Raw genomic sequence first — 13,862 nt, forward strand, 5'->3', positions numbered from 1 at the left:
ATCACCTAGTTGTAACTATTCTGACTGAATTCAGCAACTAGTGATATCAGTTGCAGTTGCCTTAAGTCTACAGTCATTCATTTCTGACATGGATTCAAACACAATAGAAGACATATTTCACTCAAATATGGACGGGCTTGAAATTTGCTTTTGTTTTTTCCTTGAAGTTAAAAGAAATCCTTCCAAAAACGAACCCAGAAAGAAAAGGTAGATGAACCAGGAGAGTGAAGCTATACGGCACTCACCTACGTCATGAGAGAACCAGTTCAAGTCCCAGTTGAGAGTTAAGTCTGGACTTGATTCTAGATCTTCATGGAAAAGTGACTTCCCAACTATTAGGCTAATAAGGCAAATTTCTATCTAAAACCCAACAAATATACACTTAGGCAGCAAGGAACAGTCTTGACTAGAAAGAGGAAAAATAAACAGGATATGGGACACCTGCTTAAGTCACTACCTCAGTCACCAGAGAAAAGAATTTGACTGAGATACTAACATTAGAGGTGTGCTTTAACCAGGCAGTGCTTTCCCCCCTCTCTCACATTCACAAAGATTAGATATTTCATCCTGGACCTTTCTGTCTAGAAGTGTTTTGTCAAACACTTTAGTGCTAAGAAAATAAAAAGTCTAATTAGGAAAAATATGCCTTAAACATTGTAGTCAGCTTTAACATGCAAAAACCCATATAACATAGATTTAACATATAACAAAAAGGGGAGAGAAAAGGAGCTGTGACCCCCTTTAAATAATGTACAAACCTACAACAGAAGTCAGTAGCCCAAAAGAAATTTTGACTGCTAAGCTTCAATCTCCTTTTTCCATTATGATAAAGGTGTTTTAAGAAAATAGTTAGCCCGTCAGCCAAGTCTTAATTGGCAAGATATTTCTGGTTTGCACTGCTAAAATCTGACAGAAATAAGTCAATTGCTGAATATCCTGCTGTCTTAGACAATATCCAAAATTAGTATTTTTGGTATTCATAAGAGGTAGGCTTGTAGTCTTGTAAAACAAAGCTCTCACTAACTAGACCTGGGTACCATTCAAGGCTCCTCCCCTAATAAATAGGCCCTTAAAAATTGTTTCTTAGCGTTAGAAATCTCAATTCCAATCTTAGAAAGTGATTGCTATCGGCACCTGATGCAACATGTATCACACCTATGTGAACTACTCAGTTTTCTCTTGCAAATCTATCGGTAATACTGTGAGGATGTTACTACTGCAAACATTAACCTTCTCGGCTGCTTGTCCTAGGTGCACTGAACCCAGGGCATCTTACATGACTGCTGTTCTGATGAAAAGGAACGCTTTCCACAAATAAGACTTCAGCACTTGTCCCAGAGAATTAAGGACACAAAATGCCGACCAGTGACTAAGGAGGACACGCATATGCCTGTAAAAGCCTTAGTACAAAGCCTCCAAGAGGAGCCCTTAAAACACACTAGTATTTTTAACTCTAGCTACACAAGCTCTGTTCTAGTCTATGAGGAACGCTACAATAACACCAGTCAAATGCCGTTATTATTTTATAAAAAAAAAAAGATACTTGTTCTACCCCTCAGAAATACAAATGCAATTTGATTTCCATTGATAGAGGTCATACTTCTGGAATTGTACCTTCTAGTTATAGATTGACAAGAACTTTCCTCCATGGGGATCCTCCTGAATACAGTTTGGCTACATTTATTAAAATATAGCATATGAGGTGATGTACTCTAGCCCTTTAAGTACTACCAGTTACAAGAACATTCTTCTGACTTTCTTACAACAAAAGAATTTGCTTCTTTTCATCATGCATATAAGTACACATACAAAATTAAGAGACAAACATAAAATCATAACCCTGGTGTCTGTATACTACATTCCTACATCTTAATTACAAGGGAGTAATTGCATTTCTTCAGACAACATAGGAGAGAAAAATTGCTTAGAGATGAGGAAATGCTGTGGGGTCCTTTATTCCTTATCTGTTCCTTCCTGAAAAATAAGTTAATTTCAGCCGCTGTTTTCAAAGAAGGCTCAGAAGGAACCTGTTGCAGGTATATTTTTCCTTTAAAAGATGAGAATACCATTTCACAGTATTTTCTGATGCATGTGAAATTATAAGCTGATCTCATATTAGAGCAAAATTTGTCAGGGTAAGTAGAACCAGCCCCACTAATGTCCATATCCAAAGTGTATTGAATCTGCAGCGTTGTTCTCTGCCTGGTATTAAATCAATGGGAATTGTGATTGCAGACTGGAGAAGGAAATTGAGGCTCTGGAAAGAGAGGAAATGGAAGTCTCAGCTAAGGAAGAAGCAATTTTAAAGAAACTTAAGTCTGTCGAAAAAACAACAGAAGACATAATAAAGGTTAGTGCCAAATTACTCCAGAAGTAGAATTAATTACTCATTCATCATGATAACCAAGGAAAGAGGAACTAGCTGGATCCTGTGAGTGGTTATAAGCTTTTGTCTAAAGTGACAGTAGTTCAAAGGGGTCAAGATATCAACAGTAGTTCAAGTGCCCACGTATCCCCATTTGCTTGTTTATGGGGGTGGGGGAGCAATTCCTATCATTACTCATCTACAGCACATCTCGAAAAAATACAACTGCTATTGGCACCAACCAGCAACTTTGCATCTCAGCCAGAGACAGACGTAACAGGTACAGAGTGGGTACAGAGCCTGACATATTCATGCTCCTTCAGATGACGTGCCCAGCTAAACTGCATCACGCTTTCCCCTAAGTCCCTAAGAGAGGTTGTAGTGAAACATGACTTAATATTAAAGGTCATTTTGATAGTCGAAAATCACCTTAAATCATCTCAACAATATAGTAATGAAACTGAACTTCAGTTCTCCAGTTGTTCTTAGAGACACACACACTCTCCCTCTAAAAATAAGAAGGGAGGTAAGTACAACTGGAAAGCCAAAGTAGGGCCTTTGTAAATCTTTGAAGCCAACCAGCTTGGCCACAGTGTGAGGCTGTGCCACTGACTAAGACTTTGTAATGTCCTGTCCTTCCCTGTGTGACCTGGAATTATATTGGCAAAAAAAAGACCAGGAAAGTTTCACTTTCTCCCTTCCCATGTTCCAACTGAGCGGGTTCTGCTTTTAGGCCCTTCTCAGCATGAAGCTGCACACACAAAAAGTTAAAACTATCAAGTAAAGCAAACCTCTGTCTAGTTAACATCTTAAAACTGACTAATCACATTTATTGTTAATGGTTCTCTTTCCTAGTCTGTGAAGACTGAAAAAGCAGAAGTTGAAAAAGGTATGTTTAGTCAAAAAAAAAAAAAAATTAAAAAGATTCCTGTAGAAGTCAGTGAAAACATACTAAATGTTTTGTGGATCTTCTTTACTCAGAGGCAGCAGACTACATATACACCAGCATACCTGACCTTCCCAAGTATTTCAGGCCTTCTGCACTGAAGAGCACAGCACACGCTGCCACCGATGATGAAGAAAAGAGAAAAGGTACTGCTTATTAGTAACTCCAAAGGGGGTCCATATGTGCAAAGACTTCCTATAAATTGAATTTAATACACTTTAAGGGAAGGATAAACATTACAGATATGGAACAATGTTGTTCTTATTTAAGCTGTGTTACGTTATCAGTTAGGTCATCAAAGCTGAGAGGTGGGACACTGGTGTAAGGTGAGTGCCATTGAGAACAAGGATCAAGCATTTGCAACACTGATGCTTCTTTTCAGCACTTTGTTCCTCTACCTGGTTTAAGTATTTCCTCCCTTCATATCATACATTTCACAGTTGTTATCCGCACTTACACCTACTGGACAGCCAGCAGTATTCTGGTTATTTCCCAACTACTACAAAACCTCCTAATGCTTCTGAGTGCCCAAGACTCTTTAGTCTTGCAGCACGTTGAGCTCTTTCAACTGCTACTGTCCAGCAAAACACCAGGGGCCGAGGTTAAATCTGGCTCAGTCAATCACATAATGAAAACTGGCTCCTCAACAGCTTATTTTTCCTCATAGAATTAGATACCAACACAAATATTTTTTTCTACGTCAAGTTTTGACAGGATGGAAGGGTGCATTCAAAATGAGAATCCAATATGTTGGTTATGTATGTGATAATTTCACGTATTTCATAATTCATTCTGACAGTCATTCTCTATCACTGTCAGAACTCTTCCATAATATTTCTTGCAGCTGCTGCATTATCAGTTTAAGCACTTGTTTCTTTCAACAGCATTGTTTGCCATGGAAATTAAAGTTGAAAAAGACATGAAGACAGGAGAAAACACAGTGTTATCAACAATACCTCTTCCCTCAAAGGAGTTTAAAGAGACAGGAATTAAAGTCTATGATGATGGCAGGAAGTCAGTCTATGCAGTGTCCTCAAATGGCAGCACAACGCAAAATGGGATGGATGAACTTGCTCCTGTTGAGGTGGAGGACCTGCTACGGCAGGCAACTGAAAAAAATTCCCAATCTCCCACAGAGTACCATGAGCCTGTGTTTGCAAATAAATTTTGCAGGCCAGTTACTCCTCAGAAAGACAAATTAGTCGCTGCACCAAAACTGGAAGACACTCACAGAAGAGAGATGAATGGATTTAGCAATCATCAGACAGATTTCTCCCCCAAAACAGAGCCCTTTAGACATCAACGTAAAGAGAATGGGCTTGATCTTCCAAAGGTAATACAGCCAAAGTGTCCTTCTCCAGTTCTTTCCCATTCAGAGAAGACAGTGCACACTAATCCTGAGAACAGGATGGTACATAACGAAGAAAGAAAAGCTGCACGTGAAGAATTAAAACCTTACCAGAATGCAAGAGAAAGACATAATGAGACAAGGTTTTTAAGTCCCTGCCATCTTAATGAAACATCTCCTACACCTCAAGAGGAGGAAGATGTTCAATACAGCGTTGTCCAAGCTGTACCATGTTACGTAGATGATTCTGAACCAGTAACAATGATTTTCATGGGTTATCAGCGCATTGACGATGACGATGAAGAAGCAGAACAAAAGTTGTCACGATATGATGGGGTTATTCGTGCGGAATTAGTTGTCATTGATGATGATGACGATGAAGATGACAGCAAGACTGAGAAACCAGCATATCATCCCATAGGCCACTACAGTCAGGTTTATCAGCCACCAAGCAGGAAAATCACAGAAGTCCCACAAATGAACCCCGTGAGCAGTCTGGGCCCGAGCCTGAACAAGGTACCCCACAAAAATTCCATCTCCCTACGAGAACAAGAAGAACGCTTAAGCTCACCGACACACCGTGCACAACTTCAGAGCCAGATATCTGGAGATGGTACCGAAGATCCCTCACTAACAGGTAACAGAAAAGGACAATCATGTCACTGCTGTTCGCTCATGTAGCAAACTGATACTACTCTTATCTGCTAGCAACTGTTTCACTTTAGCGTTTGGATTTTTTCATGGACTAATATGCAATTACTAATCATTTCTTTGCTCTTGTTTGTTAACAAACGCCAATCTGCATTATCGTACTGTTGAATTATTTCATCTTTAGCAATGCACTAGTTACCATATCAAAATTTGGAAAATAAAATATCTCAGAAAAGCCATTTCTGTAACCTTCAGAGATCAAAAGTGCTTCTCTTTCAAGTGACAATTAAAAGTTCCATTAACGCTACCTCGATTAGCAGAATTAGTTTTCATTTCTACTAGGTAACTAACAGCATTGCTTCTTAACACTGTCTCCTGACTGGAACGTTTTCGTGCCTATCTACATTCTCACTACTTCCTAGATAATCCAAATTGCTCCTTAAATCAGAAAAACTGTTTAATAACCAGCTTGCTTTGTGTTTTTCTGGAATCAGCATTGCCAACCTTGCCTTGACAATGTTTACGCAAGTTTTACCTTTTTTTGTTAACCCAAGATAGATATTTTTATAGCCTATGAAAGACAATGAAACAGTTCTTCATTACTACATATGGTTAACCCATATAGTCCATAGTGTAATTTTTAAATACTTTTTATAGTCTATTAATACTCAAGGTATCTATTTCTTACTATAATTTTTTATAATAGAAGATTGAACAATAGCAAGATCTTCCAGAAACACGGAAAGCTCCTCCTTACGATTATGCTGTACTTTAATGTATACTATTAAACAGCATTTCAGTATATTTACAGAGCAGCAGATTACAGACAGGAGTCACATTCCACCTCAAGGAAAGAACACTGTGGTCAAATTATAGGAAGATCAGGGGTCCCGATTCCACGTTCTCTCCCTGTTCCTCTTCCAGACTATATTCTGAATAATTATGCAGTTTGGCAACAAAAGTGTAAGTTTGAGCCCTCCCTAAAGTGCATTGGCAGCCCAGCATTTCTTTACAATACAGGTAAAGCCAGGAGAAAGGGTGGTCATTGGATCACATAAGGAGTTTCGAGTATTTTTGCTTCAGCATGCACTGCTTGGAAAGAGCTGTTCAGTAAGTAATGCTCTTAGTTTATAGGAGTATCAACCCCATGCAGTCATTCACACAACGGTCTGAAATATTCCAGAAGCGCTGAACAGCCTTTCTGATCAGAGGCCACTGCGCTTTTCTATCACTTGGGAGGACCTTTGCTTCTCTCCAGCACCAATCCTGCCGTCTGCGCACCTTCCTGTGTCCTCTGGGACCAAAGGCTGCTGCCAGCAACTGGGAGCAGAAGTAGCTGGTACAGGCAAGATCAAACACTCCAGCAACTGCTCCAGCCCATTATATTTTGGGGATAGTCCCTTAATTCCCCCATCACGTACTTACAGGCATATAATGAAGAAGTGACACTCACCCACCCACCAGCTGGTTGCAACTGAAACAATTCATTCATCCAACAGCCCGCTGCGTGGGTGCTCCTGAAGAGATCCCGGGAAAGAAATTTCTAAGTCATCACTACAAGCTAGCAATACCTTTTGGGTGGCCTCATACAGGCCATAAGATGTTAGCCAAGCATCTTGATCTGTAACAATCTTTGCTTAGTTTTGTCTCTTGAAAGAAGCATCTGAAACTTCTTCATTTTTCCCTGTCACTCAGACACTCTCAGAACAATTCTCTCTTTTGAGGTTAGTGGAAAACAAACACAGACTTTCAGAGAAGGGGAGTAAGTGTAAATCTAGCAAACACATTTGAGAATCTGTTCTGTTAACCTGTGTTTGGTCTTACCCGTTTACTTAGAAGTATTCTACCAAGGGGAAAATTTTCCTATTTCTAGCCAATTAGGAAAAAAATGGTCCCAATTAAATTAAAAGCAGTTTGGCAACCACCTCAGAAATACACCCCAACAGTCAGCACTGCCTCCAAGTGAGCCTCTTAAGTGCCCAGGAAAATTTGGAACTAAGCCATATTCCTCTTTACCCTTCTACCTATTTATTGGCACTCCCTGGGACATTTTGATCAGTGGAAAAAGGCAGGAAGTGACTCAATTTTTCCCAAGCAGTCCTGTAATCCTACTGCGACTTCTAAAAAAGAAACAAAACCAGGAAAGCCTCTTAAATCTAGAACAATGTATTACACACAGCTGCTTCTTAGGGAAATAAACTGTTTTAAAAGCAGCCACTGATGCCCAGCTTAGCAGGTTCACCCTTAACATCACCAGTGAAAACAGGGGAGTCAAAATTATTTTTGGTACCTCATCACTCATTACTAAAACAACAAGCCATACAACAGAAAAAATAATCCTCTCTGAAATGAAAGCTTTGAGAGGCAGTTGCAGCATTTGAACATTAAACAGGCACTGAGGACTCTCTGAAAGAGAACGGAAAACAAGGAAGCACTGGACAGACCAAGGAGATGGTCCCTAATGTAACAGAGTTACTTTGGGAAAGAAATGAATCTTCAGAGCAAGTTACTGAAAAAGTTAGCGATGGTGGCCAGTTACTGAAAAAGTTCGATGGCCAACTAGGAGGCAGAGGAATTGTCCATGTACCAATCTATATAGAGAAATACCAGATTAAATTAGTTTTCAGCATGCCCCCAAAGTGACAAAAATGTAGGACATACCTCTTCCCCTATGGGAGCAATTTTCTTTTCCCTATGAGCTTGGTGGGAGACCAATATCTCAAAGTGTGTGCCCTCAGAAAAACCATACAGAGAGAAGGATGACAATGCTATAATTAGGACACCAGTGTTTTGCATTATTAGAGCTTATTTTCTTCTTTAAATTTCAGTCCAATGAATTAGTGTGCAAATGTTCTGAAGATTTAAAACTCATTAGGGAAATTAAAAGTCCTGAGGGGGGAACAAAGGCTAGACATAGTGGAATGAAAAAGGAAAGGAAAGGAAAAACTGAAGCTGAATAGGCAGTAAAACCTACTGACAGTGTGGAACAGGCTCTCACGGCACATGAAGGTCCAAGGTTTTTGGCAGGTAGCTAGTCTCAATAAGCTAATTTTTTTTCCTTACCACTGGAAGTTGTGGCAAAAAAAAAAAACCAAACAAACCACACAGCAGAGACTTAGCTCCATTTGCATTGAAGAAAGTTAACATACAACAAAGCTTTTTCATAGAGAAAGATTCATGCATACCATCTGTTTCTGTAATGCATAGAGCAACACAAAAATGGACTATTGGCTGTAAGTGAAACATCAGACTGATTGTTCTCTCAAACCACAACCAGGACTCAAATCCTTCAGAATTCCGTGGTCTTTTCAACAGCTAAGCTTAATGTCAGTGGCCCTATCGTATAAAGTTACACTCAGATGCTCCTGATTTGCAACAACTTCAGCATTCAAAACATAACTCAAGTTGGACATTTGCTGACATGCATAAATCAAGTAAACAGCTGCTTTGACCCCCCGTCTCTCAGTAGAGAGACATACGCAGGATGAAGGAACGAGACATGCTATTTTGGGCGACTCTTCAAACTAACAGGTCAGAGAGCTGGAGATTATTCCCACTGCATTCTCAGATCAACGATGTGGTTGGGGGGAAGGCTCTTACATATCTAACAGCAGCATTATACTGCTGTTCTAAAAATAACCTTAACATTTAATCATCTGCCCTGCGCTGTCACTTTCAAACTAACCCGCATTATACCCAGTTACAGACAATAGCCATACTGATGTTTTTACAGATACTAAGTTACTCCGTCAGACTTATATCAGGAACATGACTAACTCCCACTCTGACTCACTGCACCAGGAAGACAGGAAAGTTTTCTGTGAACATCAACACAAAAGAAAAAGGCTTCCAAACAGTTACAGCTCCCACTGAGGAGTTTAGTTTAAACAAAGAGTTTGTTTAATTATTCATGCATCCTTCTAATCTGTCAGCATCTAGTCAAGGACAATACCATCTGTCTGCAATGCTTTAGTGAAGGTAACAGAAACAAAACAGTTAGAAGAGAGCTGAGCAAATTTTCAAATAGTGATAATGGAGTAATTTCTTAATAAACTCGCTTTTTATTGCGAAATTACCAGAACTAATGCTTTCTACTGATTTCTTTCTATAACACTAAACCAATGCTTATTCTGCTGGATTAACCACTGGAGGTATGTATATTCTACATTTTTCTAAATAAGGAGATTTAGCATCAGAAATAGAAAGCTAGTCTTAAAATGCAATGGCTTTGTTTGTTTTCTTTTTTCAGCTCTGAGGATGAGAATGGCAAAGCTGGGGAAAAAGGTGATTTAACAGCTGTAATGACATGGAAGTAAAATTTACTACTCAAAGCAGAATAAAGCTGAGAAGAGTTTCTTCAACACACTTTTTTTGGATCACAATGCTTGTTTTGCTCCTCTGTTTTATGCATCTGGGTTATTTTGCCCTCTGCATAATCCAATGGACTTGAACAGACTTATAAATTTGACCAACTGCCACGTACACACAAATCACATCCTGGATTTTGCTGAAAATAGTGGAAAGTTACCTAAGACCATAAATGCAGTATATATGCAAGCATGAAGATATGCGTGTTCCTGTTCCCACAATCAGGAATACGTTGTTGCTATGTACACAGAGCAGATAAACACTCATCTCCATGGGACTTCACAGAACATTGTTTCACTTCAAAGTGTGCCCATCTACCTGATTTTGATTGAAAATGCCATCCCAGCATTTTTCTGGTAAAAGCATTGGTTAATAAAAAACTAAACATGAGAGATAAGAGCAGGAAGAAATGAAAATATAAAAGCTGGTTTCCAAGCATATCACCTTGGCCAAAATTTAAAGCATTCCTTTTTAAGTGACAGCAAAACAAACCAAAAATAGTAAAGTCAGCTTTTAAATATTTAGCCACCTTCTAGAGCTCCACAGTCCACCCACCCTTCTGTTTTATGTATGACAGTATAGCCATCCTCAGACCCTGCTCCCTCCCCCGTGCCACGTACATGCTGCCCACCCATAACCTCACAGACCGATCCTGTGCATAACGCTATCACCTCCCGAGCATGGTTTCGCCTCCTAGTTTGCTACAAAAAGCCCCGCTTTTCCAGGAAACTGGTTGCCAGACAGGCAGTGCCTGTCCATGAAATAAATAAATAAATAAGTAAAATGCTGCTTAGCATACTGGTTTCAGTTGGCCAGGTAAGCTAAAATTAGTGCAAGCCTCCATTCAGAAATACTGAGTTGCCAATGGCTTGTCCTGCAGCTGCAACAGAAGGTCTGTTATAGGTGCAGCCACCACTGGGCACAGCTCTCCAGCAAGGTCCAAGGCTCCCACCAAGGAACAGGTTATTTCTTTCCACACGAGGGAGGAGCTAAGGGCCCTTAAAACAGCCATAAGTACAATTACACATAGAAAAATCACATGTGAATCAGATTTTTCCAGTACATACTTCTTGCAGGGAAAAAGTGCCTACTTGCAGTAGCACTACATCCTTTTATATAAATCAGTCTGATAGCTTTATTTTACTAGGTCTTAGCCTTTAGTTTGAATCACTAAACAGATAAAGCTCAGGTTGTGTTTTTCTAGTATAGCTGACTCAAATTATACTCCAGCAAAATACAACCATGATTTTTTTTGCTGGTCTTCCTCGTTTCAAGGCAGGAAACTGAAGCTACTACCTCATACTGAGGCACGATGGTAGTAATCAGCTGACTTGTAGCCTCTAAACTCTTGGTGGCTTCCAGTCTGAAGTGGGTAATAATCTCAAATTTTTGGACTTGTCAGAGATGGTTACCTGGAGAGTGGAATAGTAAATAAGAACAAATAAATTTAACTATATTACATTTTCTGTGTCTATCCTGTATTTTTTTTTACTATATAGTTTATAATGGTTTTTTCCCCCCCTTATGTTTCTTCTGTTATTTATTTGGTTATGAGAACAGCAGAGGGAATTACCTTTAACTCCTTTCCCCGCCACCCCCCCCCCCTTTTTTTTTTTTTTTTTTTTTTTTTTTTAAACATTCTCAAAGGTTCTTAACAGGATACACCAAAGAGAGAGAGAGAGTAGGAGAGTGGCATGAGGTAGTCATGAGCAGTTTTTCTAACAGCAGCAGGCTGCTATGGACACTCATCCCCTGCCTTCCTTTAGTCTGTGCTATTAAAATTAAATGATCTGGAAAGGGGGGAACACATGCTGCTGCCAACATAATGTTATTCAAAGTAGTTTAAAAGAAAGGAGACTGAAGGAAGACTTCACAATACTGAATGCGTAGTAAATCTACAGGTCAAATTCACTACCAATACATTAAAAGTCATGTAAAAAAACCAAAAATAACCGTAACCATACGCAGCACAAGTAGCAGCCGTTAAATTGGTGTTACAAACCTCTTGGCTAGGAAGCAGAACACCCTGGCATTATTTTAGACAGTCCTGTGAAAATACCAAATCCATGCTCAGAAGCCAGGAAAATCAAGAGAGCTTTAGGACTCGGGAAAGGCATGGAAAATAAATCAAAACATAGCTGTGGCATAGTACTTCATATTAATAACTCAAGTAGAGTTTGGTCACCCCAAGAGACAAACAGAGAATGGTAATGAAGATTACCAGAAGTGCAAAATGGCTACATACAGCAGCAGTCATACATGGAAAAAGAGTAAGGCACAGACGTGAGAGGCCTAGAGAACTGTGATAAAGGCAGGAAGGTAAAACCAAAATACAGATCATTGAACAATGATATCAAGAAGCAGGCTTAAAACAAAAAACAAGGAGCATTTTCTCACAATGACCAAGTAAATGGGAGGGCAAAAGAACTACAAAAGCATTAATAGATTACTTTTTTTTTTTTAATAATTCATTGCACACTTCATAGATAAAAATCCAATCACTGCAAAAGTTCACGGTCCAGCTGCAGTTTCTAGTTTAGTACATCCTTGCACAGATTCTGGCAAGTAGCAAGGAGATCTTGGCTGGGAAGAGAAAAGTTATCACTACAGTCTTGTTACACATCTCTTGGTCTAAGCACTCATTACTACTGCTTCTGGAGACAATACTGAGCTCAGTAGATCTCTATTCACTTTGTGCCAGATAAATCTGAACTGTCCCACACTAATACACTTGCTATGTAGCAGCATGGATATCAGATCATTAGTTTGGAGGCACAGAGACACAAAATAGAGCATTCAAGAGTTATGTGCTTCTGGGAAGCAGGGATCTTCATCATCCGAGTGCTGCAGTCCTGGAGCTTGCCCACATTCCATATCAACAAGAACAGAATTAGAAGAAGGCAAATCATCTTCCTCACATGTCAGTAGAGATGCCGTGCAAAATTCCAATTCAGCATTAAAGCCAAATGAATTCTAGGGTCCAGCAAGACAAAAGTCTTTCTGAAACAAAGCCAAAGCTGCAGTCCTTCTCAGTGCAGTATCATTTGTCCACGATGACTACCACAGATACCTGGTTCAGTGTGATGCACATGTTCAGCTTTTGTGGTTTGCAATATGTAAAGTCACTTTTGCACAGTGCGAGGAAGAGCAGCAGAAGCTATACAGTGGTTGAATTAGCTCACATATGAGCTAAACCAGATGGTACCCAAGCGTGTTCTGAAGCACTTGTCCTGTGCCAGTTCTGCTGTGCCACTCCCTCAGGTAGGTGAATGCAACAGCTCCCCCCTTCTCACACACACACACCTTTTAGAGAAGATGGGATCAGACTGATGTGAGCAAAGAATTCAGAATTACTAGCAGATCATCCCTCTTAACCATTCTTCTATTCACTTGGGATCTTTCGCCTGCACTGAAGGTCTAAAATCACTGAGATGTTAACTTCTGCATTGAAATGCAGAAGACTGCAGTTTTTCCTCGATGATTGCCATTCATCTTGAGTTGTTTGGAAAGGGACTTATCCATGTAGAGCACAGTTTACACACAGGACAAAAGAAAATAGGCCATAACTGTTCAAACAAAAGCTTAAGCATAGACATCAAATAAACACCCATTTCATAATGTCTTATCTGTGTGAAGTGGCCTGAATTTAAGAGCGAGTTTCTTCATAAAGCTTGAGAATTTTTCTGATTAGTTCATCTAGAAACACTTCCGGTTTTGGACATCCTTTACACATTTCAACCTCTCACTGACGGATTAAAGAAAGCAAGCAAAATAACAATCCGTTATTTGAACAAGAGCGCCACGTAGTGTTACAAACCATGACAGAAAACAAAAGGCAGACAATCTCTCTCTAGCCTTCCCAAACCTGAGCAAAGGAAAAATATGCGCATTATTACACTGAATATGAAGTCTCCCCATCTTGTGATTTTTGACAAAACAGAAAACAGCGTAGCATTCAGTGTAAGGAAGAAAAAGCAAGCACACCTTTTCTTAGGTCATTCTGCAGCCTGCATGTCAGCTAGCAAAAGGAAAAAAAAAAATAATAAAGTAAAGCAAAGTAGCAGTAAATTACATTGCATTTGAGCTATTTGCATCAGTTAGTTTTCGTTCAAAACATATACAAGAAACATGATTTGTAGTTAAGTCAAGAGCAGATGACTGGTATTTGGAGGCTGCACCTAACA

The 13,862-nt window shown here is 39.5% G+C and overlaps 1 protein-coding gene across 2 annotated transcripts in view; it reads left to right on the plus strand.

The window, feature by feature from the left end:
• The window catches only part of PALMD (palmdelphin), a 56,410-nt gene extending 45,271 nt beyond the window's left edge, over nucleotides 1-11,139 (plus strand). For both annotated transcript variants that reach the window (XM_063344489.1, XM_063344490.1), the window contains exons 5-9: nucleotides 2,236-2,350; nucleotides 3,221-3,254; nucleotides 3,347-3,457; nucleotides 4,196-5,296; nucleotides 9,560-11,139. In XM_063344489.1, the coding sequence (XP_063200559.1) occupies nucleotides 2,236-2,350; nucleotides 3,221-3,254; nucleotides 3,347-3,457; nucleotides 4,196-5,296; nucleotides 9,560-9,603 (1,405 nt within the window). In that variant the 3' untranslated portion in view covers nucleotides 9,604-11,139. The remainder of the gene's footprint in view (nucleotides 1-2,235; nucleotides 2,351-3,220; nucleotides 3,255-3,346; nucleotides 3,458-4,195; nucleotides 5,297-9,559) is intronic.
• The last annotated feature ends 2,723 nt before the right edge of the window (nucleotides 11,140-13,862 follow it).

Source organism: Chroicocephalus ridibundus, chromosome 8 (genome assembly GCF_963924245.1).
Source record: "Chroicocephalus ridibundus chromosome 8, bChrRid1.1, whole genome shotgun sequence".
In the NCBI taxonomy this organism is placed as follows: domain Eukaryota; kingdom Metazoa; phylum Chordata; class Aves; order Charadriiformes; family Laridae; genus Chroicocephalus; species Chroicocephalus ridibundus.